Genomic DNA, 26,741 nt, shown 5'->3' with positions numbered 1-26,741 from the left:
GACAATACTGACATCAACAACAATTAACGTTGGTATGAACACTAATGGCTTGAATTCTTTTTACAATCACATGATTTCTTTTATATGCAACACGAGATTGTCATAATCACGGAATTACCTTACAAAAAAACCATTTAAAACACCATTTAAAAGTCAAAGGAATGCAGCATGCTTTTGATTGGTGCACCAACAAATTTGTAATATTTAAATGTTTTACATGGTTTGCAAGGAATAAAAAGAGGCTTTCCATACTTCAATGTCTTCAACCGTCACGATAGTAATTGATGTCATTAAAGAAGCAATAAATCTTTTATTTACAAAGCGTTGTTACAGAAACATAATTTCCTGATTGTAGGTGAAGAGCTTAACATCCACTTGTATACGTTGTCCCGTTGAAATATTAGTGAATGAATGGTTTGCTAATTGTGCTCTTTTAAGAAAATCAAACGTACAAATAGAAGAAGGGCATCAAATGTTGGTCCAAATAAAATACCTTGAAGATCCCAATATGAGAATCAGAAAATATTTTGCTGAGTGATCTGATTGATCGGAATGCTAATTAGCTAGTAGATCAAAAGATAACTCTTTAATACATTTCTCTTAGTTTTTGTAAAACCCTCTCAGAAGGAAAGAGATTAATAATAGCCATTGTCTGTTTGTCACAGTTTCCTGATATGCACGATGTATTATGACCTAAGGCAAATCGATTTAGTTTAAACATTCGTGCAAATTTTAGACGGTTAACGACAGTGCGATATAACATTCGGTAGACAGAAGAAGTGCTTCATCAAGAATGCCTTCCACTATAACGAATTATCTTCCATGAAGCTTCTATTAATGAAAAATATATTTACCATCAAATTTAGTATAGTTGACAACTACAAGTGAAGTATTGTATAAATTATGTTTTTATATTTTGTTATACCAATAAATTACATTTTAAAAAATTTTAATATATACACATATTCATGTAATTAAACACGAAAAAAACATCATTTTTTGTGCCGATATTTGTGCAGAGTCATGCACCGTAATTACTCCATTAAGCTAGACAGGTGCTTATTTAGAACGAAAAGATGGACAAATATTTTTACACGAAATCTAGTAATATATTTAAATAGCCATCCCTGGGCTTGTTCGAGATGATCGCTTTAAAAAAAATACAGAAAATGTGGACGCTTGATCGAGCATTTACGGTGCTATATTTTCTTCAGAAATAAAAATGTGCAAATTTTCGAAACGCATAGCTAGTCGATTATCTACGCTAAAGATCAGGAAATAACGAAATAAGAAAAGCAGTGTTTTGCAGTCTTTCAGCTAGAACATTTTATTCGAAACAGATACAAAAAATGGCTTCGGGCAGAACTCATAGGCTAATTCTCTATCTAAAATGGGAAGACAAGCGCGTATATGACAACAAACTAGTTAGTCAACTCATCAAAATATTGTTGTGTTCTGTCAAGTTCATCACCCGACATTCGGCACAATTTATTCGACAGTCGATGAATTTCAACAGAGCCGTCACCATACACCACAGCCTATATAAATAAGATTACATGATCGCATAGCGTTTGCTTTTAAACGTCTGTAACAAGGACTATGTGGACAAAAACAAATTGACTGTGAAAGCAGTTTCGGCTTCGGTCTCGTATGATAACAAACATACGATTACAATGGAAACTGTTGTTAAAGAGAACTATTTTTTCGCGTGTTAATTTTAGCTCAAAGGCAGATAGCTAAAACAGCCGAATAAATACGTTACCATTTCCGCAGCTCTGCCAGGTGTGCCGACACCAAGTGATGTGTAGTCGTTAGCAAAAGCAAAACCAATCGCCCTGGATAAACAAAGGGGAGAAACTATGTGAGTTCCAAGTAAAAGTTTATTTTTATGCAACAGTACTAGAACACAAGATGGGCGAAAATTAAATTCGGATGTTTTGCTTAAAAATTAAAAAAAGAAAGAAATGATGATTCGAATTTAGCTAATTATTTGACCTTGAATGTCAAAGACAATTTCAAGGAAAATATCCCTCTTTTATTATTATCTAGCACATCAAAATTTATCTACATTAGCAACTATAAATCCATAACATACCTTTTATCTTTGCGTCTCAACTTTTGCTCTAGGATTGGACCTGAATCCGAAGCTAACAAATCCCTGAAGAAAAAGAATTTGATAAAGTCTAGAACACCTTTTCCAAACCGCTTCATATCACAACAGTTTCTAGTCAAAATACTTGTAAAAAACTTTGGAACGAGTTAAGAACAGCATTGCATAGTCTTGCAATTCATTGAACAAAAAAAAATCTACTATGATTGGTTATACTCATTTTATTATGTAACGTTTTTAAAACATTTTTAAGGCCTCAAGCCCTGCGCCATAAGGGAAAATACCACCAGATGGAAACGTGCCTTTAGTTTTTAATTGCAAAAAAAGGGACGTGCTCCTTGAAAAAAGCGCAAATCACAATAAAACCAAGTTATAGACAGACAAAGTATTGAATAATTGACAAAAAATCATTCCACAAGTGCATACTAAAATTTCACTGAAAATAAACATGTTGGAATGATAAACAGTGAGTGAGTATAACCCGACATGTAAGAATACGGATCGAGCTCTTACCATGAGTATAAAATAGATTGAGAGTCAATAGCAAAGAAGACATTCGGTTTACTTCGCGACCATTTTACATCGAGTACTGCCGATCCATTGCTAAACATGGACCAACATGCAACAGGTGTTTCTAGGAATGCGATACATGAAAACGAAATAAAAATAGAAGACATCGAATTAATAACAACAAAGAAGAAAAATTACGTGGAACACTTGCGTGAGAAAGTACCTTTATTGAGATTGAAGAGATGCACTGATCCATCACTGTAACTTGCCTAGACAGTAAAAGGTAAAGCTAGTTCTTCTTTTATCGAGATAGTAAATAAATATGCGTAAGCTGAACTGAAACGACATAGAATGTTCTCTGCGGTAGAGAGTGGAAAAACCTTTGAGATTGATAATTATTCTTACCAATAAATACGGCATCCGCCACGGAGAGATATCTATAGAATACACTTCGTTGTTTCCATCTAAATCAAGAAGAAACCTTGTATCGCTGATCATAATAACTTCGAGACTAAGAGAGGTTAACCTGTATCTTGTGGAACCACCCGACGTCTTTAAGGGTGGAACAAGTTAATGTCAAGGTAGAATTTCCGAGTTGCTTGCAATCTTTTGGTTCATATATTATACATACCTTCGCTTGATTTTAGAGATTTTGGTGTTGGTCTATTTCCAAATCGAACAAAATGTAATATTTCTCCCTAAACAACGATGTCGGAAAAAATTGTTAGCGGGAAAAAAGTTTACAGAAGCGAAATTTGAGAATACGAGGCCAATTTGAATATGAGGCCAATTTGCGAACATTGATTCCGTTTTCTTTTCTTCTGCATTCATTCCTTAGGCAGGACGCAATAACAACAGTGGGTTTGCAGTTTAAAGACGAAAGTCCAAACTTAACGTTGAACACTACTTGTTTATTTAAAAAGCAAAGTTAGTTATCGCTGTCCTACACAACTAACTTTGAACCGTAACAAAGAGCAAAGTACACTTTCACATTGAACCGTGTCATTAAAAGACGTCTATATGAATTAGTCATCAGTTTGCATATTGTTCCATGCAACGCATGGTAATATTGACATTAAGTGGGTTTAAATAAGTTTCAAAGTTCAGCTTAGGATTCGGCAACAACACAAAAATCCTTTAAACGCTACTAAGTTAAGCTACACCCAACTACAGAAAGTAGTAACGTACCTGGTCAGTACCACAGTATAGATGATTGAGTTTGGTTGGGTTGATTTGAAGACAAGTAAAAGAGAACAAGTTGGCGAATGATCCAATACTGCAAAGAAAAAAACAGCAGTAATAGCTTTTCAGTTTTATCGGTGCAAATCTCCTACTCAAAATTTTGTCACTAATTTATTTCACATCATTACATGTATCGTAGAAACATAGAATTCTCACATTGGGCTTAGGATAAAATTTATTTTGTGATTCCTCTGTTTGATCGAATATTTGAATTAAATTTAAACTGTCGGAAATTATTCGTCAGCCTGTGTTTTCGTCGGGCTTAATTTTTTAGTTGATAAGGCATTTGTTATTGTTAAAACTTGTAGTAGGAGTATTCGGTTTCAACGCAATTAAAATTTCTTGTTGTCTTTCCTGTTCGCGTTACGCTAAACTTTAGACGTGTGAATTTCTCTTTTTTTTAGCATAAGAACAGGACTCGTGTCGTAAGCACTTAAGTTTTTAAGTTGCTGTCGTTGTACCAACTGATACTGTGTACTCGCGAAAAAGACTTTTTACTAGCATCCACATTTAAAGAGGGCTAGGCATCCCTTTAGTATAATAAGGCCTATCTGCCCTGCACCTTAAAATTCAAAAATTTAAAAGCATCAGGGCTAAAAATTAAGTAATCTCAACAACTTTTATGAAAAGTCCTAAAGTAATACAATAGTCCAGAAGTAATACAATAGTCCAGAAGTAATACAATAGTCCAGAAGTAATACAATAGTCCAGAAGTACTACAATAGTCCAGAAGTAATACAATAGTCCAGAAGTACTACGATAGTCCAGAAGTACTATAATAGTCCAGAAGTAATACAATAGTCCAGAAGTAATACAATAGTCCAGAAGTACTACAATAGTCCAGAAGTAATACAATAGTCCAGAAGTACTACAATAGTCCAGAAGTAATAGTCCAGAAGTAATAGTCCAGAAGTAATACAATAGTCCAGAAGTAATACAATAGTCCAGAAGTACTACAATAGTCCAGAAGTAACACAATAGTCCAGAAGTACTACAATAGTCCAGAAGTAATAGTCCAGAAGTAATAGTCCAGAAGTAATACAATAGTCCAGAAGTAATACAATAGTCCAGAAGTACTACAATAGTCCAGAAGTACTACAATAGTCCAGAAGTAATACAATAGTCCAGAAGTAATAGTCCAGAAGCACTACGATAGTCCAGAAGTAATACAATAGTCCAGAAGTAATACAATAGTCCAGAAGTAATACAATAGTCCAGAAGTACTACAATAGTCCAGAAGTACTACAATAGTCCAGAAGTAATAGTCCAGAAGTACTACGATAGTCCAGAAGTAATACAATAGTCCAGAAGTAATACAATAGTCCAGAAGTAATACAATAGTCCAGAAGTACTACAATAGTCCAGAAGTACTACAATAGTCCAGAAGTAACACAATAGTCCAGAAGTAATAGTCCAGAAGTACTACGATAGTCCAGAAGTAATACAATAGTCCAGAAGTACTACAATAGTCCAGAAGTACTACAATAGTCCAGAAGTAATACAATAGTCCAGAAGTACTACGATAGTCCAGAAGTAATACAATAGTCCAGAAGTACTACAATAGTCCAGAAGTACTATAATAGTCCAGAAGTAATACAATAGTCCAGAAGTACTACAATAGTCCAGAAGTAATACAATAGTCCAGAAGTAACACAATAGTCCAGAAGTAATAGTCCAGAAGTAATACAATAGTCCAGAAGTACTACGATAGTCCAGAAGTAATACAATAGTCCAGAAGTACTACAATAGTCCAGAAGTACTATAATAGTCCAGAAGTAATACAATAGTCCAGAAGTACTACAATAGTCCAGAAGTACTACAATAGTCCAGAAGTACTACAATAGTCCAGAAGTACTACAATAGTCCAGAAGTACTACAATAGTCCAGAAGTAATACAATAGTTCAGAAGTACTACAACATAAATTATACAACAGGCGTGTTACCTAGATGATGCTGGAGTTATTGTTGCACTTTTTACCAACTTAATCCTTCCCTTCGGTGATAATCCTACAAGATATAAGCAGAAATACAATTATTATTAATCGTCACTACACGTCTAACCTTGTATCACATACCGTACATACCTAAATCGTCATCTACACTCGAAAGATTGGTAGTATTTGGTTCCACAGCAACAACAATCTTAAAAGTAAAATAAACTTATAGTACCTTCCCTGAACTTTCAAAGGGAAACTATCGAGATCACAAAAGGGAACTCCAACTGTCCCACCTTTCCCTAGTGTTCCCAAAAATATAAGATTAACAATAAGATATGACAATAAAAATCTTAAAAATTTTATAAAAACCCAGGGCATTTATTGGAGAAAATACGGTATTATTGAAAGTGATGAAATTATATGCGATTTGTTCTTTAAAGTTAATATCTTAAAAAACAATAAATTTTGTACTTTTACTTAATTTATGGGGCGTCTTTAGGTTTCTTTCGCTACCATAAGCATTCATTCAAGGAGGGGTTCCATCTATATCCATACCAATTCCTGTAATCGCTCGTACAGCAAGTAGTTAGGAGGAAAGATAATCACTCTTACCCATATATTAATGACACCACTTTGATCCAATGACGCGAGTTGAAAAGACATGTCAACGTCATCTAAAATAAATTAGGAGGATGAAAAAGAGGATGGGCGTAGATCGTCATTGTGAATAATTTTTTGCGTTTATTGGCTTTAGATTTTAGATTTTACCGGTGAACCTCTCGTGTAAGATAACCAAATATAACGTCGTTAAGAGCTGTCGTAGAGACCAGTATTAAGTCGCGCTATTGCAAAAAGGTCAGAGTTGTAATATATTGAGGATTGGAAAAGTGTTTTATGCAACTTAAAATTATTATTCTTTACCGTTCGAATCTGATTCAGCATGATAACTAAAAAAATAGAGGACAGTACATGTATCAATGAAGTATAATATTCCGTCAATATCTGAATACTTGGCTGCATTTATTGCCTCAGGTCCGTTGACCTGAACTCTAAAGCATTCTCACTTAACACACTTAACATTTTAAAATATTGAAATTCCATGCCGACTTCAAAAAAGTGTATTACCTTGCATTTGAGGTTATTGGAGCCAACGTTACGACAGAAAACATATGGTTTTCACTTGATGCAGCTAAACAAACAAAATCATTGTAAGTTTTGAGTTTACTCTCTAAAAACATATATACTATAGTTTTTTCCAAAGGTACTCGGCAGTAATGGCATGACATAGCGCGCCGTACAAACGTAGATCAACAATCCTGTCCTTTGGTGAAGTGTACTTAAACATTTTTCACACCCGACATCAGACACTATAACAATACAATCAGACACTATAACAATACAATCAGAAGTTCCACCAAACAACAACATACAAACCTGTCGTAAATGTCGCTGTACGAAAAACATGTGACGTGTTTCCTATCATAACATTGTCATGGTAACTGGCTGGTTCAGTAAGATCCCATGCTGCGATAATGCCATCTTCCTGAAAGTCCAAAAAAAATAATCAGTAAAATGAACTTGCGTACATTTGTGCATCGGTTAATTTTGACAGAACAGCTACGCTCTTTAGCAACAATACAATACTACTGTTTGTTTTCAGTACAACCATTTGAATTACGTGTTGATCTGGAAGATTAAATTAATTTGATTAAGTATAAATTTACAAAAAATATTTAGGAGTAAGTTGTATAAATTGTAAAATGAATTAAATGAACAAGAGGAGCCATTTATGACACAATTACTACACATTTAGTGTTAATAGAGAACAAAAGGGAATTTACCATTCCAGCAAATGCCATCGAAGCTTTGCCAGAACTGAAACAACAACTCATTGGTATCGATTCACATGTCAGTAACCTAAAAAAAACTTGTTACTATGAACTGCAAAACAATAAATAACATTTGAGAAAATACAACTCGAAACTAAATGGCGAGAATTTTACGACAAATTTCACTTTTAACTTTGTTTATAAACATACCATCACTTTTACAATTATTTGCATCTTTCTGCATTTTTTTAAACATTCTTCTTATTACATATGATTAATTTTCGCGAAAAATTCACGCCGTACTTATTCGCGAACTTTTATTTTCCGGAAATTACAAATGCACTGTTTTGCAAAAAATAATCTGTAAAATTAGCAAGAAAAAATTGGCATACTTTAGCGGTTTGGTTGGTTCGTTTGTGTTCCATAAACAGATGAGACCTTTTGGTGATTTATGATGTTTTGTCTACAGACAAGAGTACAAATGATCAAGATAATACTACAAGTTTAATTCAAAAACTTCTTTAGTATTTTAAAGAAAAAGAAAAAAGGTAAGAAGACGGTCTTTTCGACTGAACCAGTGGCTTTTACTAATAAGATTTCAAGATTTCATATCTATTTTCTATCTACTTTGCAGACATGACATAAACTTTAAAAAGGGTACACACCACGACGTTACTGGCGCCATAAGCTGTGAGTAACATATTCGTCTGTGACATCGAGTACGCCAAATCGCAGAAATTTCGACCTGAAGGTAGTAGGAAATATGACCTTTTATAAAAATGTGTCTGGTAAAGTCAACAGTGTTAGTTAAAACTCAAACAACCATGAGCATTCCGCGTCTAAAGGACAAACTTTTGAATATACACATGCAACGAAAAATACATACCAAGCACAAGGAAATTTGAACTCTCCAGGGTGACATAACCGTCACTGAAAGCACCGCGAGATTCTGTATATTGTCTTTGAGGTTGTTCAATACCTGCTGCTAGTTCTTCCAACAATGCATTGCAAACCTACAAAACAATTGAGTGAAACATGCATACAGTGAGACATTTACATCTTTTTTACCGAAGTATCTTATTTGTACTAATTTTATCCCAGTGAAGAAAAATTATGTCGAACGTATTAATTTTCACGCAACATCGATTCCCCCACAAAAAGCACGAAAAAAAAGTAAAATTTAAGACAACGTATAGATATGTTTGTAGTTTTTTTTCATAAAAAAAAGTATACTTTTCGCGGAATTGCTGTTGTAAGTTTCGCGCACGAACAAACCTTATCGTGTGAATGTGCGATAATGTAAATAAAGTTTATGTAAACGCATGAAGGCAAAAATGAACAGTAATTTTTATTGGTATGTCTGAATGTATATAAGACACGTTAAAAAGGGTTGTGCAATGAGCTTGTAGGATGTTTTAATGAAAATATTATAAGTTTACTTCACAAAACATACTTTTGATGTCCATACAAAATAGTCATGCAAATTCAGTTTTGAAAAATGTTGACAAAAGATAAAAGGCTTGCTATCTTAGGAGAAAGAAAAATTGACAATCTTAAGTAAACTTTTACACAATACACGTTGCTTCTCACAGTGTAACCACCCATAATTACTCACGCTGATCGCTCATCCTTGTCTTCCATTGCAATTCTTTTTTCGTTCAGCATGTGTTTGCAAGAAAATAAAACCAAATCTTACCCTATCGGCCGTCGTGCGGCCGAAACGTCGTTAAAAAATATATTTCACCAGAAAGAGTTGTTCTTTTTTCCTTTTAATATCATACACAATCAACCAATTATTTAAAGAATCTTACCTGTGAAGATTTTAGAAGAAATTTATTCAAGCGAACAGAACTAGTGGATGTCAAGTTGCTTGTATACGATGTGTCCATTTTGTCTCCGTCATCACCTAAATAGGAGGTAAGTTTTTATGCGAAGTTTCCACCACATCAGTAAACACCTTTATCTCTATATATATTTTTTATTTTTGGACGTTAAATCAGCTCCACAAACCCACTCTCATGCCAACCGAAAAAAATTTCATCAAGAAAAAGAGAAAGAAAGGAAAAATATGATAAACGTGTTATGAAAGTTAAACATGGACAATTATTCCATTCTGTTAACAGGACTATTGCAAGAGAATGCTTAATGTTTAATATCTTGCTTGAGAAATTGCTAATAAATTTGGTTGTCGCTATCAAAAAGGACTTTCTTTTATCAAATACAAATTGTCGTTCCTGATTGATTGTTCCTATCTCGTGTCCAAGAGGGTTGATCCCTAACAAAACATTTGTAACACATCGTCACTGACGAATTGATATTGCGTTTCATAGCATTGACTCAAAAAATGTTCAAAAATGGATTTTATCACTTATTCTTTCCTTTTCATCAATTATCCATCCCTTTTTATCAATTATTCTTCTTTTTAATTATGTATATATGTACTTTTTCTATATATTGTACGTAACTATTTAAAAACATAAATGAAAAAGTGAGAAAGCAGTTTTTATAACAACTATCCTATCATTCCAACTTTAAAAAATATTATTTTACACATTTTTTTACAAATTTTATCAACAACGAAAGTGACTGCTGCTTTAGTTGTGTAGATACCAATAAAAATAATATTTGAATGCTTTAACAAAATGAATATTGGAAAAAAAAATTAAAGATGGTAATCTTCTGAAGTTGTAGAAAACAAAATAGCAGCAGTACTTACTGCCACAAGCTTTTATATCGTGAGTAAACTGACACCATTTTGATTCAGTCTCGACTTCATCAGTTTGTGTTTCTTGGGTAACGTCATCATCATTTGTTTGTGTAAAGGTCTAAACAAAATATACCAACATCAGAATTGTAAACAAACTAACAAACAAATAAACAAACAAAAAACAAAATATCAGCAAAACACGCGTTAAAATTGTGATGAAATTAATCCACTGTCTTTCGTGTGACGATGACATTGCCAAGAATAGGAAAACCTCAAAACCTCAAAGCTTAATGGTTTTTGTTTTTCCACACTTTTTCAAATTTTTCCAAATAGTTATATAAAAGCTGTCAGATAGATAACTCACCTGTTTGCTATCTGACTGACCAAATCTTTTCATGTATAATTCATATTCAGTCATCGGTGGCATGTCAAAAAGTTCTATTGAGCGCACATCAAGCTGGATCAGTTGCAGTAGTTCCTATAAAAATCATAAGTTAAGAATTGAAAAAAAAACTGTCCAAAATATTATAAGGGATTATTCGTTAATATATGAAAGTTGATTTAGCCGCATAATCCACCAATCTTTTCATTTATATTTTCACAAGGCTTTTAATAATGCGAATGCAATTACCGCACAGCAAAATAGTTACTTGATAGTTTTCAATTGTAAGATATTAGTGTTTATTTATACCGTGATCACTGCTGCTTTTCTTGGAGCTACTGTTGTTTCGTACAGTCAGTGTAAAAACTGTCACGTTTTCGACATGCGACAATGTAAAACGTAAATAACGAATCTAACAAAATGGAAAAATAGCACACATAAAAGAAAGTGTAAAAGTGGAATATTTTGAAAATATGTCAGTTGGTTAAAAAAGGTCAAAATTATTTTCAACTAAGAAATTGTCCCCGTATTCTATATTAATAATTTAAAAGAAGAGATTTGCTGTTTAAAATGGTAGCAATAATGCAAAAAATGCAAATTTTATGTGTTTGCCATTTTTATTTATTTTGTTTATTTTAAAGTAATTACATGTTGCAGGGTGCAAATGCGACTAATATTTAATGAGCAGTTATATAAAATCAGAATTTTTTTCAGTCTGTAGGATGGAAAAGTTTTTCGCTACGCCAGAGTTAGAGATCTTTAGTAATTATTTGTTGGATTGAATTGAACAATTGTTAATATAAATTGAATTTTTTTTCTTAAATGTGGACACCAAAACTCCTATATCTCCTTCTTAGCGCTCTAACATCTAAAATCTAATAACTGATTTTAAATTTTTCCAATGATCAGGAGTTGTATAGACTACACAACAAGAGTGTGAATTACCTGGCCTCGTTTTTTTGTTTTCTTTGCCGTCTTTTCATTCAACTGTTTTTGACTTGCTGCAATAAAATTAATCTTTCCAAATGTTTTCTTTGCTGATTCCTTTTCTAAAATAAAATCGTAAAACCTAGATGGCATTGGTTTTCCGGTAGATTTGAAAAGTTTTATCAAATTTAGAAGAATGGTTTAGCTCATCAATTTGTGCTCACTGCTTCGTGAAACTAGGAGCACAATAACATATTTCCAAAGTAGAAGATATGACTGAAAGAACCCAAAGTGTAATTCATGTTAATCGGAGATTCCATTGCAAATATGTATAAAGAACACGCTGAAATGAATTTCCGCCTATGCAGAAAAGAATGCATACCGAATGAGTCCTCCTTAGTAAATTTTTATTACCTCAATTTGAAGGTTTCTTGTGTTAACAATAAGAAATAGGGCAGAAAAGCATAGCAATTCGCCCAGATTTGCATGCAGATTACCTCATAACTTGAGTTTCAGAAATTTTACAATAAGGAAAGCACAGTCAGTTCCTATGAGTTTGGAGAACAACCTACATTTTCTTTCGGGGCAGCCACGGACAAACGCACCTTAAATTTTCATTTGCACTGGGTGGCCAGTGAATATTTTGTTCAAAATGATGAAAATTTACTAAAAAATTACATAAATTGTTACGCAGTACCTCCCCAGCTGTCAAGAAGCAAAGACTCTTTGAGATAACACCTTGTGAAGTAAAGTTTCCCTATATTTAGTGATAACTTATACTGCACTGGACACCACCCTAGAATTTGATGTCCAAGGGGAAAGAATTATAATAATAAGATAAAAAATATGGTATCAGATATAAATAAAACTTTGACGTAGTTACATTTCACTAATAAAATGACAGAAAAAAACTGATTTATTATTAAACTGTCAGATCACAAATTTTGACCCTAAATTGACATGAAATTTAATTTATAACAGTTTTTACGCTCAATTTTTACATTATTATTTGGTGATTATGAAAAATTGACTAAACCTTATATATTTTTCCATGCAAAATGCATAGTGGAACGGCCCACAGTTACTAAATTCACATTAACCACAAAGGTTACTCCAGTGAAGTGAAAGGGAGTAATCAGAGGTGGGAATGAGCTGTCGTTCTAGCTTTCATAAACAACTGGCTCTGCAGTGCAACATCGTTTTTAATTAATTTCTTTAACACAAAAAATTCAGTCACATAATTTATAAGATTTTAGGACGTCAAACTATGGGTGTCCCTACAAAAATGTTTCCTTGCCAAATTTATAGAAACTGGCTATATGACAGACATGGTAATTCGCCCGTGTTATTGTGCCAATCCCCTATTGTTACAGCAGCTGACAAACATTTTTTACAACGATGGTGGATTCCCTATCAAAATTAACATCTATACGGAATGACGTAAAAAAAAGATGAATTTACGCAGCAGAACAAATTGAATTTAAAAATATTACTTCAGTAAATCAGTAGTTTGATTGAGAAGTATGAGTCTTGGTATTGAGAAAGAAAAGATAAGTAACCAACGTGTAGGTTTGCAACATTGTATGATTATTGTGTTCTTACAAGCTAGTAGTTAACGGTCTACAACCCTGGACATAATTTAGTGGGAATGAGGTGTGAATTTTGTAGATCACATGCAAAGATGCCAGACAAACATGCTAGGATTTAGGATTTTAGTTTATTTGGTGAGATTAAACTCTTAAACACCCCTATTTTCCCATCCTTTTTGCTTGCTTAGCAACCTTTCCCCTTACAATTGGACGGCAGCAATGTTTAAAAAGCTTAAAACTGATGATCTATTATCAACATAATAAACAAAATCCAAAGTTTAGAGTCGAGTTTTTAGAATTCTAATACTGAGCCAGTAAAAAGGTTAGGTATTAAGAAACTCGAGAAAACCCTTCTACCCTTAGCTCTGTCTTTATAGTTGTGGTTGAAGTAAAAACGTTGATGCAAAAACAACCCGGTTTACAAAATTTACCTTTGGATTCTTCTTTGTCACTACCAGTTGAAGGCTAATGGAAAAAAGATATATATAAATAAAATCGAATATATAAATATTACTTTTAAAGATTAATTTTATTGTTAAAGGCAGTCTAGTTTGTTTAATGAGAACCTTCTGACAATGATATTGATAATATTATTATATTATATTAACTAATATTATTATAATTAATTATTATATTGTTTAATGAAGTTAGTCAAAAATGAGATGATTAGACAATAATCAAAATGGATTTTTCAAAGTAAAAACGATAAACATAGAATGTGAAACACAGTAACAGAAATCAACATGTAACTTGTGAATACATTTTGTGCACCAATTGCAGGGGAATTTTCTGGACTTAAATTGCTCATGGGAAAAGGGTATGGGTGCTTGAAATATATACTGGAATAAAAAAAAAGGAATAGTTATTAAGGAGAATGGAGGAAAGGGGTACTGCAATTGTTTCACACGGATGTATACACATGATGTTGCCACATACCCTACTTGCTGATCGACTGTGTGCTTGTGAAGCAGCTATTTTGTTTTCAGCTGATATGGCTTTTAGGACCTATTCGATGATGTGCAAAGTAAGATTACAAAAATATGTGACATATGCAAAAGAAATCAAAAATGTTGATGCCACCAATGGATGTGGGTCCAAATTAATGGACCTAGACCTGAGAATAGATGTCACATTTCAATTTCTACAGGTAATTCTACAAAATGAATGCGAATATTAGACAACAAATGATGTGTTTTCTATTAACAAGTTATTGAGATGTAATATTCAACATTTCTAAAACTTAAGAATATTCGTCTTTCAATCGTGCAATAACCAACTTAAATATAAATACAGTTACGCTTTTTCACAAAGTAAACACATTTTGCAAACATATATTTTTTCTAAAAGCCAAAATATGTTTTCTGATTGTCAGTAAAGTAACGATATAAAGATATGGTGGCAGACGTTGATTCTACATTTATGTTGTTGTATATATAAGACATAAAATAGAACCACTCAAAAAGTATTGTACCTCGCTTACTCCATGTTGTTCCTAAAAATAAAAACATGTTTGAAATACAATCTGTTAATAAATAACAAAAATATTATAATAAAATAATGTTTTTTAAACAGCAGACAAAAACTGTGCAAAGATCATTGGTAAGAAAAGATAAGAAATTCTATGCAAGATAACACTTACAGATTTTGATAAATGTATCTTAGATTCTTGACTCTGAACCTTCTGTTTATTGTCAGCTCTGTCATTACTGTCTTGTATGTCATTATCAGTATGACTTTCTTCTTGCTCATTATCCTCTTCTTCTTCTTCTTCTTCTTCTTCTTCGAAATCGTCATCATCATAATCATCAAAATCATCATCGTAATCATAATTTGTATCTTCTTCAGTAATTTTATTTTCTTTCTAAAAACAAATTTGACAGTTAGACAATATGATAGACATGCTTTTGGCCCCGTAAAAGTAAATGCATGATGTCTTAAATATTTGTTTTTGTAAATTGGACTGTGGCAAGTCAAACTAATTAAATTTCAGATCCATCTTGGTTGTCATTATAGGAATGTACTCCCAAGCCACATATAGTTGTGAGGTTAAAAAGGCTATTTATCCTGACTACCTAAGCTATACTGACAAAAAAATATTTTTATACAGCACTAAGCCCAACTAAAGATAATGCATAAACATTCGCTACTATACCTTTGTATCCTCTAATGCTTTAAACATCTCCTCTTCTCTTTCTTTATGTCTTTTTGCTTTCTGTAACCAAACAAATGATGACTCAAAATACTATTCTGTTCAATTGGTCTATTCAATAAAATACATAAGACATAAAAAAGTTTTTCAGTCAATACCTCCTTGTCCTTCTCTTTTCGTCTTTTCTCTTTTTCTGTTTGATCATCACTTTCTTTACTGGATTTATGTGTTCCATCTTCTTCTTTGTACGTTTTACTACCAGAGTCTGAGGTTACAAAGCAAACAATGAATCGACAAGCACAACAATGACAACATATATACTATACAACATACCTTCCTGTTCTTTATGTTTCGCTCTTCTTTCCTTTTCTTTACTTCTCTCCTCTTTATCGCGGTGCTTGCGCCTCTCATTAGAATCCTTGTCATGTTCTTTTCTATCTTTGTGTCTATCTTCACGATTTTTATGTTCTTCTTTATTTTCTTCAGTGTCTTCTCCTCTGTGTCTCCTCCTTTTATCTTTCTGGCTTCTATGTTCTTTCTCGTCATCTGCATGTTTTTCCACTGCTTCTTTATCAGCTTTATCTTTATCTCGATGTTTTCTGTCTGAATGTTTTCTATGCTCTCTGTCTTCCCTATGTTTTTTATGTTCACTGTCTCTATCATTCCTATCTTCTTTATCTTCTCTATGTTTTTTATGTTTCTTCTCTTCATCGTTTTTCACATGTGCAACCCTACCGTCCTCAGTTTTATGCCTACGATGTTTTTTCTCTGTATCAAGTTTTTTGCCATCTAGTTCTTGTGTTTTACTTCTTCGATGTTTATCATGATCAGTTTTATTGTCTTTTTCTTTATGCGATTGACTTTCTCTTCGCTATAAAAGTGTGTATTAAAATGCTTTGAAACAGAATTTAAAGGTTACCTCCCGCAAAAATGTTGACCTAAATTCACTTATTTTCATTTTAGAATACAAAAATAAACTTTATTTTTTCTAATTAAAAGTGATTACCTGTAATAATCAAAGGAAGTATTAAAAATTACACCTGCTACATTCTGCTGGTTCTGGTTGAATAATATACCAAAATACAGCCCTGCCCTGTACATCATGTATTTATTAGTTATATATCAGTTGTAATGAAAGTACTTCTCTTCCTTATAAAACTATTCTGTCCAAGTGGGGAGTATATTTTGATGAGAGCTAGGTCATGAAGTCACACGCATGTTCCAGTGAGGTGGAATATGCTTGTCGAATATAAGGAAACTTTGTTTGATTATTTAATTCATATAAATCAATTTAGCTTAACTCGTTTTTTCACGGAAGGTAAACTTTAATAGAAATACTAAGTAATCAAGAAAAATAAATACTTTTTCTCTGTCTTCACTGTGCCTATCTTTATCTTTTTCCCTAGAAAGAACAACAAACATGCCTATTAATTTACATATAAGAGATTAGTTAACCAATATTAAAAAGTTTGTTTATCATCATTTCATACAAATATAAATGCAGGATGTGGAGGATATTTTGAGAAGAAATTGAGTTCTTTACTTAATCTTTCCTTAAACTTGACTTAATAAGTGGCTTTTGATTTATAGATGACTCAACAGCACAAAAAGGAATATCAATATTTTTTAATGAGAGTATTTTACCCACATAATCCAGTGATTAACAATGAACAAATTTTTAAATATAGATCCCTCAAAATGACTTTTAAAAATTTAAAATTATATTAACTCCATTTGAATGTTTACCTGAATTTACAACTGGCAAATTAAGAAATATGAAATTACCTTGCACCCAAAAATATTAAAAAGAATAGTAAAAAACGCGTAATCACAGATGTCTTTGAAGCATCTGCTCCACAATATGGTCATAACGTTTTGTTTTTTATTTGCCGTCAGGAAGTTTTAGTTTCTCGTAAAATCTGACTGCAATGGCCCAAATAAAATACAACAAAAAATATAAAAATTTAGTGTATACCTTGAAGATTTCTCTCGACTAGATCTATGTTTTTTGTCTTTTGAATCACCCTAAAAATATATTTAAATTTTAGCCTTGCAAGCTCTTACAAATAAATATTACCAAAATAATTAAACATTTGAAATGCGGAATTAAATTTTGCTCTTTTGGCTCTAAAATTAGAAGAAGTAAAGACAAAATAAAATAAATAAATGAGATAAATGTGACAAAAGACAATGGGATAAATACTTATTAAATACTTGTTATTATTATATATAAGTTTCCTTTACAAAAAAAAGATTTAACCTCAGATTATATGTTAAGTTTGAAACCACTAAAATTTAAAACTTAGGGATAAGGGTATAGTTCATGCAAAAGTGATTTAGACGTTTTCATACTAACTGTTCTCACAACAACAGTTCATCAATTTTTTTTGGTTCAATATCATCCCAATTGTGTTATTAGATCCCCTTTGAGCATTTGATCTCCTCTGACTTTTTTGTAAAAAAGCAGAAATAATTTTTGTGTTGCATGTTTATATTTACTTATGTTTTTAAAAACGTATGAAAATTCTTCTATATCTGGATAATTTGTAATTCAAAGACGCTTGGGTAATAATTTGAATATGGGGGAAAAAAAGGTTGCAGTGTCAACATTCAATACAATAGTAAAAAAAATGTTTACATATCCTTTATATCACTTGTTATACACATAAGCACATTTCAAGATACTTAATCACTGACAAATAAAAGTGTCACTAAGATTTGTTTATAATACATAAAAACATGTACAGGGGAATTGAATTATTGAACAATGGAAAATAGAAAGGAAGTGATAAAAGAAGAAAAGCTAATGAAATAATTTTCACAACAGAAAAGAGAAGCATAAGAAATGGCAATTGCGAATCATTCATTATTAATATTCATGCCACTAAAAGATATACTTTATCAGTAAAAAAGTATCCAAATCTGAATTATAAAACTTATTATCTTAGCCAACCCTACAAGACTTTTATTTTATAATTTTATTTTATTAATGAATAAAGAATGCGAGAAACAAAAATGTTAAAAAGAGCTGCAGATCTCTTAGAACCTTTGTACAATGGAATGCAACAAAGTTTGCCTTCTTGAATTTTTGTGACTTGAATTTTTTTAAAAAAATTGGAGATGTTTCCAGAAATGGAGAAGGTGTAAATAAAGATTTGCAACAGGTTTGTTTAAAAATTGAAAAATATGTTTGAGTTACAGTTTTGAAATGTTTTTAAAAAAATTTATAAATAATAAATATTAATATTATTTACTAGTCGATTAAACCCATGGAAAAATCCACTTAGGAAGGAGAACTTATGGAAAAGAGAATTGCCATTTTTTATTTTTTTACTTATTGCCTCTATTGTGTACTGCTTGATTAAAATAATGTATAGATTAATATGTTTTCGACTAACACCTAAGGGGATAAAAGGGTTTAAAAATTTGCTAATGTAAGACCCGCAAAGACACACAAAAATTTTTTTAAAAACTAATAAACCTGTTGCTTTCATTGTACAGATCTTGAAACGCTGATCAAAAAATGTATAGGAGCATGTACTTTCGACAAACGGTTGCAAAGATATTAGGGTTTAAAGGTTTTTTGATGACGTCATCAACCCGTTCATTCCGAAACGGGTTCGGGGACCCAGGTTTGGGAAACTTCGCCAAATTGGTCCCAGGTTGTCCCTAGCAACCTATGTGGTGAAAAATCATTGCCGTCACCACCTCATTTTCAAGTTATTTGGCCTCAAAGTTGTAATGGCTTTATTAATTTTATATAGGATATTGACTTTAAAGTAGTGTTAGTGACGTCGCGTCAAAACGTCAGAAAATTTAACAATTGGGACATCACTTTTTCGGCAACATCAAGGGAAAATGACGATATCCACAAGACCGTCACAAACACTCCTTATTATTATATAAGATGTATTATTTCCAAGAAGTTTCTTCTGAGTTGTTTTCTTCTTTCTCTAGTAAGGGATCATACTTGTTAAAAGAAAACTAATGATTGATAATAAAATGGTTGTAATTTTTTTTGTCATGAGCTTTGGTTCTCAAGGTTTTTAATGTTAACAGAAACAGTCACCGCCATGACAGTGTAGATAAAGATTTGAAGGGCATTTGAAGGGCAAAATGACATGTTCATAAATAGCCATTTTTTGTATTTTTTTTAGAAATTTAAAAACCAAAAAACGTTTTTAAGACAAAACCAATTCAAAATAGTCAAAAATGGTAAAAAAAGAACCAATTGAAGAAAATCAAGTATATATTACAATTTTTTTTTTATTATTTTTATTTTTTTTCTAATTTGTTTGAATAGAAAGTTTCAATATGAATCTATTTGCAGTAAGGGACTTTAAAATGGTTTACCTGTAACAAGAAGTATGTTCAAAAATTTTTAATTATCGGCCATGTTTACCATGTTACATTAGAACCTTTCCAAATCATTATTAGTAGCACAGTACAATCATTTTTTTCCAAACTTTTCATCCAGTATAGCACTTCAGAAGAAAGATTATGATATATAACAAACAATATACAAAATGTGATTTTTTTTCAAGAAAAAGGTACACTACATGTTGTTCCAGACATGACCACAAGTGATTTTATTAAAAATTTTTACTATGTGTCAAAAATGTTTCGATATGTTTTACTTATCCACCTTTATATTATGAAATAAAAATTTGTATTAATCTCTTAAGAAGACAATTTGAAATATATTTTAGAGTCATCTCCTATTAAAGTTTGTTGTACTGAAGCCATATGACAGTACAAAAATGACACAACATATACGAACTAGGTTGGCTTTTGTTTAATAATGGCAGCAACTGTTTGTAAGATAGGTTTTTGGAGCAAAATATGGATATTAAGATATGCGAATATAGATGTAAAAATTTATCCCATATTGTTTTTTATATATATATTTATGTTAAACATATAAATTCAGGCATAAAACTTCACAATAAAAATAAGTCTGAGAAGTTCGATTGATGATGAAATTTTTTATTTTATTTTAACAAATATTTCGTTAACGGATATTTCGTCTTGTTATGTATAAGAAATTTTTGATAACAAAAAAACATGTGTTGTTTTATCTTAAATTATCAGTACCTGAATTTCTTTCATTAAGTCTTTTTCAGTCCAAGTATCTTCTTTACTCCTCTAAAAATAAAAATAACTAGTCTAAATTTGGTTCCAGGTGGTCCAGCAGTTAAAATAACTGTGTCACCACCTCGTCTTTTATTATTAGGCCTCAAAGTTATAACTGCAATGCAATGGCTTTACTAATCTTATTGAATGCACAAATGTTAAAAAATTTACACATGCATTTTTCGGCTACATCAAAGAAAAATGAACACATCCACTCTGCGGTTCACAGACGGACAAACACAATTTTTGTATTAATATAAGAGATAATTATTATTACTAAAAATTAAAAAAGAAAATAAAACATCGATGTCTTATTCTAAGACTAGTCGATAAAACCTGTGGGAAAATCCACTGAGGCAGGAAAAAATTTAAAAATGAGCATTATATGAATTTTGATGCCGTCAGCAACCCATCAACAACAAAAAATAGAACCTTGTTTTAGCATTGCCTCTATTGTGTAGAATTTAAAGCACTGATCAAGAAAATGTATATGATCATGTGATTTTGATGACCGGTTCGGTTAATGAGATATAAGAGTTTAAAAATTTTGCTGACATCAGCAATGGCCTGTCAAAAGTACTAACTTTTTTTTGTTAGAAATCTGTATACCTGTTGCCTTCATCGTATAGATCTTAAAACGCTGATCAAGAATATGTATAGGATCATTTACTTTTGACAAACGGTTGCAGAGATATTAGGGATTGAATGCTTTTTGATGACGTCATCAACACGTCCATTCCGAAACGGATTTGGGGACCCAGGTTCCAGAAAATTACCCAAATTGATCCCAGGTGGTCTCTAGTTACCCACACGGTGAAAAATCATTGATGTCACCAACTCGTTTCCAAGTTATTTGGCCTCAAAGTTTCAAGTGCACTGTAATGGCTTCATTAAATTAATATAAGCTATTGACGTTAAAAGATATTGACAAAAAAACTTGAAAAACTTGCGCATTAGGGTGGTAAAAAAATATCAAAAAATATATTAAACTATGGGTACGAGTAATTTCTTCCTTGGGTATTCCACGAGTATGCGACGAGTATAATGCGCGTACGAGTACGTCAAAAATACTCGCACATTTTTGCTACTGTACTCACACAGTACTCGCTAGCGTGCTCGAAAGGCAAACGAAAAAATAAAACGAAATTATAAGCTACTTATAATTTATGACAACCCATTTTGAAGTAACTGGGGAACTCACTCAAAATTTGGGTGCACATCATTCTCACTGGATCCAAGATTTCCCTGCTGGGCACGTTTTTACTTTTGGTTACTTACATAAAATTAAATGCGATTGGCTTAATTTAGTCTCCAGAGTTCATTGTTTAATTCATGCTTGCGAAGAAAAAGGAATAATGTTTGAATGTAGCAACAAAACATTCAGCTAGAAGAAAAAAGCATTTAGATAACAGATGTAAATAGCAAAGGGTTTCCTCGTCGGTGAGAAATTAACTATATAAATTCAAGTTATAAAGAGCCATTACAGCAACGTATAAACTTTTATGTAAACTAAAAAATTTTTTGCAACATAAAAAAAAAATTATGTAAAATAAAATGTATTTCTTAAGACGCGAATACGAAGTAAAAGTTTTCACAATGTGAAGGTAGCAGACAAATGTGAGCTATCGATAAAAATTACGCTACAACGAATTCCCGTTTTTTATCTTATACTGGCACACATACTCACAAATCATTCACTTACTGTACTCGCATGCGCAAGAGGCTATACTCAAGGGTATGAAGTAGTATACTCGCCGATTACTCGTACTCGTCTTGCACTTTACTCGGCATTTAATGTACCCGTACTTGTATACTTGTGTATAGTTACTTGCGATCGGGACTGTAATGACTTGCACATCATAGCAAATCTACTGCAATATCTTTTTACACATAAGGGCAGCAAACACAATGGACATACATAGATTGGGAATATAATGTGTAATATATAATCTATAAAAAAGTTTGTTCCTATACTGTTGCAGCATTTGATCTTAATTTACATTAATGATCTTAGTGAGATTTCTGTAGTTTTAAAACAGTGCAATTTATTAAGAATAAAAATTGTGTAATAAATTTTAACGAAGTTTAAAAAGGGTTACAAAACGGGCTGTTGATTTTTTAATTTAGTGAAAAACACAGAAGTTGGGCTACTGTCTGGAAAGGTTTTATGATCACAAAGGATTAAAATATTTTTAATTAACTTAAATAACATTTTGGATATCTGAAAATAATAGAAGATTCTGTATATACAAAATATTTATCATTATAACAGAGGAGGGTGTAGTACAAACATTCTGCCTTGCTTTTTACATGTAATTTTGTTATTTTTTTCTTAATTTTTTTTTTTTTTCAACTAAAAGAATCTGTATCATTTTATAATTTTTCTGAAAAAATGTACACGGTCAGGCCCATAGAACTTCACATTATATAGCACTTTTATATTTCTTAAATCAAGCTTTTTGATAAAAACAGCTTGATGAAACTATGTTCTTCTAAATTTTTCATGTAAACATTCCAACCTGTTGTATACATAAAGCCAGTTGAGGCATTAACAATGATTTTCAAATCTTATTGCAGGTATTAGTTTTTAACAAATATATGCAGTGTTGTCTTATTTTACATCACAAATAATTCTAAAAAATACGAAAAGAAAAAGTAGCAAACTCATCATCATGGATTTGCTGTCTATAGTTGCATAAAGTGTGTATCTTTTTGCACAATGTTGTTCAGAAATCGTTTTGTCACACAAGATAATGTATCATAAATTATTGTGCATGAAATTCGTATTAATTCACAGGCCTTCATACCTCTCAGAGTCTTAGATATTGGCCATAAAAACTAATATTAAAGGGAGCCCGAGGTATAAAATGATGTTGGACTTATAGTGTAGAACTTAAAAAGTTGTTTAACAAGTTAACAAGTCCAACATTATTTTAGGTCTTGAGTTCCCTGTAAGGTTTTTCATGTATATATTTTCCACGATTTTTTATGATTTGTATTGTTGCAACTTATGCCGCCATGAAACCATTAGAATTAAACCATCCTTAATATATGACACCAAACTAAAAGCACAGAATCAAATTTGGGATATAGTTTCTTTTATCTAGGAAATATGTGTGACGGTAGCCATCTTGAAGGTCCCCTTCTGAGTTTTTTTATCTTCAAAAGCCCATGTACCTGTGGAGGAAAAATGTAAAGAATATTAGAGGAAATAAAAAAGAATGAACATATTTTCGTGCAACTTCCTTAAAGGGGAAAATGTCATGTTATGTGATGATGTGGGTGAACCGTTGTTTTAAAGCTGGTAGCACATTATGCCAAATACGTCTAGCATAAAATCCTGTATTTCCAACAAAACATTTGGTATCCTGTAAAAATTATTACCACTAAAGCTTTAACTATAGATAATTGTAATGTTTTATAGGCTGTGTGTGTATTTAGGGATGACATCTGATATTCTTTTGCAAAGAATTAAATAGTGGTCTATAATGCCAGGCATTATGGTCTATGTTGAAAGTTGTGAGTTGTGTGTGCATATGGAAGCCAAAATTTGGACAGAACAGGTTTGCTCTTTTATAAGCATGTTACAAACTTGGCTCCATTTTTTTTGATAACAAAATGGTATTCTAATTTCTTTGTATATTGTAGAAGTTTAAAAAATAAAACAGGACATACACACACACATTACATATCATGAAGCAATAACAACAACTGACCTTTCCAGATGGCATCTCTTCTTTCTTTTTTGTTTATTAATGTATATATATACTAAAATATGTACATGAAAAAAGTAATGAAAATACACATCAGAAACTGAAACTTGTTGCATTTATTAGTGACACAAAAAAAGAAAAAAAAAAGAAAAATGATAACTTGTTGGAATACATCTCATTATTGCAATCAATCGCCATGAATAATTGCTTCTTTGACTTGTGTGCAACGGCATTATGTTATGCAGCAAGGGGGACCATCCAAACTTGAGGTGACATGGTTATTGTTTAATTATACTGCATAAACTATGTTGTCATAATTAAGGAATAGCAAATTTTGACATTTTCTGTCATCAGTAATTTTAGACCTGTTAAGTTCATGTGGCGCCATAGATTAGTGGTTACTGTGGCGCCGTAGATTAGTAGTTATGTATTAACCCAAGCCATGTGATGGAAATTAGGAAGATGGCACACTGTGTGGGCCGTTGGATGTTGCCAGGAGTTGTCTAGTAGAGAGCAGGCTCTTATCGGGTCTGCGTAGCTCAAAATGAGCATTAAATACTCTAGGACTCTCTATCTATAAGCCATGGCCCCTCCTGGAAATAATAGACAGGGTATATCCCTCGATAGTTGTGAGGCTAGCCATGTAAAATATGCACCTCTCTCTCTCTCTCTCTCTCTCTTCATTCTGACTTTATCAATGCATAGATATTATAAAGGTGAATTTATTAACATAAATTTGTTTGCTCATCCCAGGCCTCTTATCTTTTTCCTGATGATACCATAACTTGGGATTCACATGTCAGTTTGCAATCAAATTTATAAATACAAAAAACGCTTAATTTTTAATGCCTTAAGAATAAATTGACAAAAAGAAAAAATTTAAGTGCGCAAGCGCACAGTTTTTCTAGTAAGGACTGAATTGTACAACTATATATATATATATATATATATAGCTACAGTACTGTGAAAAGGTTTGTTAACATCGTGTGTCCCAAGATTATTTTCGCGAGCTCCACGATTTTTATAACCAGTATAATTAATTTTTTTTTCTTTTCAAAAAAGTCTTTCATTAAAGTTAATTTGTTTGTTTCAGGTTTTATCAAGTTAAAAAAGCATATTCGTACTTTTTGCTTTGTGTATACTTTTTCGTCATGGACGCGATCGTATTTTTACGAAATGTCATTTGTCTAGAAAAGTTAAATTTGTCTGCGCCAAAAGAAATGTTTTTTTAGATCGCATTTTAAAAGTTTATAAACGAAAAGCGGCGATAAAAATGTTTTTTTATATCGCATTTTAAAAGTTTAAAATAGAAAAGCGGCGATAGAAATGTTTTTTAGATCGCATTTTATAAGTTTATAAACGAAAACAGCGATAGAAATGTTTTTTTAGATCGCATTTTAAAAGTTTATAAACGAAAAGCGGCAATAGAAATGTTTTTTTAGATCGTATTTTAAAAGTCGATAAACGAAAACGGCGATAGAAATGTTTTTTTAGATCGCATTTTAAAAGTTTATAGACGAAAAGCGGCGATAGAAATGCTTTTTTACATCGCAATTTTGATTCATGAACGATTAAAATCTATTATGTTGCTAGCTTTATGACAACGAATTAAAACGTGTTAATTTATTTTTTTGCCCTTGGTTTTTGATTTAATTGATAAACTAACGGTCTTTGTTGTTTTACAATAGAAGTTATCTATCGTGAAGCCACAATGTAATATTTAATTTTCGTTTGTGTAGTCCATGAACCACGACCGTGAAGTCCATGATTGTTAAAAAAATATGCATCGTGGACTATCGTGGTTCGTGCGTAACATGAAATAAACATGAACCACAATGTTAACAAACCTTTTCACAGTACTGTACAACCATCCTTTTGGTTTTTTAATTGACAAAATAACTACTTCTCTAAAAATGTCACAGCATAAGAAACATCAGTGTTTTTCAGGATACATGAAACACCTATTACACATGTTGAGACTACTGTTTACATTTCTGCAAAATAAAATATACAGAAGTATATATTTTCTGAAAACCAGATAAATCACTTCTTAAAATGTGTTATTTTTGTTGTAAAATAAAAAATTGGAAAAACGTAAAAAATTATTAATTACTTACTATTTAAATATACTCCACTTGAGTACTGAAACGGTGCCTCAGTTTTGCCTGTTTAAGTGTAGTTCTGAGTTGCTTTTCGATCTTCTTTGTTGTACTTTTTACCTTCACATTGTGATAAATTCTTAACATTTTTTAAGAAAAAAAAAGACACCACTTCAGTTTTGAATAAATGAATATGGAGATAAATGGTACTGTTCCAACTGCAGACACCAGTCCAACTGCAGACGTGGGTGGCCAATCAAAAGAAGGGTCAGGGCATTTGCAGTTGGGACGGCCCATCTTTTGACGGGTCTGGTCCAACCTTGGACAAATGTATAAAAATTTCTCAAGATGGGACAGGCGCAACTATGACAAAGACACTTTTTAGAGACAGCCACATCATGGGCCAGTCTGAAG

At 32.0% G+C, this 26,741-nt stretch overlaps 1 protein-coding gene across 3 annotated transcripts; it reads right to left on the bottom strand.

Moving 5' to 3' along the window:
• Positions 1-890: 890 nt before the first annotated feature.
• Positions 891-26,591, bottom strand: LOC130621862 (cytoplasmic dynein 2 intermediate chain 1-like). 3 transcript variants are annotated; one of them, XM_057437217.1, is made up of 34 exons: positions 26,346-26,591; positions 24,232-24,283; positions 20,477-20,527; positions 17,358-17,407; positions 16,745-16,784; positions 15,716-16,253; positions 15,541-15,647; positions 15,386-15,445; positions 14,873-15,094; positions 14,705-14,725; positions 14,170-14,238; positions 13,665-13,698; positions 11,663-11,766; positions 10,700-10,813; positions 10,345-10,453; positions 9,440-9,534; positions 8,515-8,641; positions 8,294-8,373; positions 8,021-8,091; positions 7,641-7,716; positions 7,234-7,342; positions 6,925-6,988; positions 6,721-6,746; positions 6,412-6,473; positions 5,947-6,004; positions 5,806-5,869; positions 3,809-3,896; positions 3,252-3,318; positions 3,026-3,084; positions 2,844-2,889; positions 2,624-2,744; positions 2,096-2,158; positions 1,763-1,835; positions 891-1,538 (listed from the first exon to the last, which is right to left on the bottom strand). In XM_057437217.1, the coding sequence occupies exons 2-34, from the start codon at positions 24,244-24,246 to the stop codon at positions 1,422-1,424; spliced, it is 3,000 nt and encodes a 999-aa protein (XP_057293200.1). In that variant the 5' UTR covers positions 24,247-24,283; positions 26,346-26,591; the 3' UTR covers positions 891-1,421. The 3 variants fall into 3 exon arrangements, with proteins under 3 accessions (XP_057293200.1, XP_057293199.1, XP_057293201.1); XM_057437216.1 differs by lacking the exon at positions 26,346-26,591 and having other exon boundaries at positions 24,232-24,349; XM_057437218.1 differs by lacking the exons at positions 14,170-14,238; positions 26,346-26,591 and having other exon boundaries at positions 24,232-24,349.
• Positions 26,592-26,741: the final 150 nt, after the last annotated feature.

This window comes from Hydractinia symbiolongicarpus, chromosome 12 (assembly GCF_029227915.1).
Source record: "Hydractinia symbiolongicarpus strain clone_291-10 chromosome 12, HSymV2.1, whole genome shotgun sequence".
Lineage (NCBI taxonomy): Eukaryota > Metazoa > Cnidaria > Hydrozoa > Anthoathecata > Hydractiniidae > Hydractinia > Hydractinia symbiolongicarpus.
Note: the sequence above shows the minus strand (reverse complement) of the source record. Positions and strands in the feature narration are given on the sequence as shown.